The sequence below is a fragment of the Vombatus ursinus genome, unplaced genomic scaffold, assembly GCF_900497805.2.
Source record: "Vombatus ursinus unplaced genomic scaffold, bare-nosed wombat genome assembly UNPS02014168.1, whole genome shotgun sequence".
In the NCBI taxonomy this organism is placed as follows: Eukaryota; Metazoa; Chordata; class Mammalia; order Diprotodontia; family Vombatidae; genus Vombatus; species Vombatus ursinus.
In genome coordinates, this window is record NW_020953946.1 from 2,871,342 (window position 1) to 2,872,284 (window position 943).

Sequence of the window (943 nt, forward strand, 5' to 3'; positions counted from 1 at the left end):
AATGCAGTTAACACCTTTAACAACACACAGGTGGTCGGGGAGGGAAAGGGTGCTGCTCCAGCAGCAGTATGAAGTCAGGCTACCACTTTCAATTTCCTTTCCCCACCTCCCTCACTACGAATGCCTTCCTTGGGTGGATCACGTCTCCTTTTTTCTTGCATCTATCTTGCTTGTACATAGTGGTTTGCGAGCCCCTTGAGAGCAGGGACTGGATTTTTTTTGCCTTTCTTTGTATCTCCAGCCCGACACACAGCAGGCGCTATTCAATAATGCGCCTTGATTTGATCAGAGCATACAAGACAGTTAAAAAAAAGCCTCCAATCCTTGCTGCAAGCAGCCAGCCCTCCCCGAAAGACCATGCAAGAAGGGGTGAGCTCCACCGGCTGCAGGGGAGGGAGCCTCTGGGTCCGGGTGCAGGGAAGCCCCAGGCCGCGGAAGGAGCGGGGTGCGCCACTGTACCTTTTCCCGCTTGTCCCAGCTGTACAGCTTCTGCGGCGGCTGCTCCCCGCCTTCCCCCGACGCCGGCGGCGGCTGCTGCTGCTCCTTCTCGCTCTTCCGCTTCTTGGAGAAGAAGCAGCCCATGGTGCGGGTCCGCGGCTCGCCGCCCGCCGCGCCCCTCCCCTCCCCCGCAGGCCTCGCGCGCCCTCGCCCCCTCCTCCCGCGCGCGCCCCGGGCACGTGAGGGGCTCCGACAGGGCGAGGGGTCAACCCCCGTCCTCCTTCCCGGACTCCGGGTACCCCCAGGCCGCCGGAGCGGGAACTCCCTGGAGGCGGTCGTCAAGCCAGTGGCGCAGCCGCCCCGCCCTCCCTGCCCTTCTTCCGCACTCCCCACCCCACCACGCACCCCGCGGCTCCACCGCCGCGCCGCGGCCGCCTGCCCTGCTCACGGCTCCCGCACCCCTCTCACTCCCCGGCCCCACTGTCGCCCTGACTACCGCCCGCCA

General features: G+C 65.1%; 1 protein-coding gene across 1 annotated transcript in view; it reads right to left on the reverse strand.

The window, feature by feature from the left end:
• RP2 (RP2, ARL3 GTPase activating protein) overlaps positions 1–597 on the reverse strand; it is a 42,300-nt gene extending 41,703 nt beyond the window's left edge. Inside the window, exon 1 of the mRNA XM_027859478.1 lies at positions 460–597. Coding sequence (XP_027715279.1) covers positions 460–582 — 123 coding nt within the window. The 5' untranslated portion in view covers positions 583–597. The remainder of the gene's footprint in view (positions 1–459) is intronic.
• Positions 598–943: the final 346 nt, after the last annotated feature.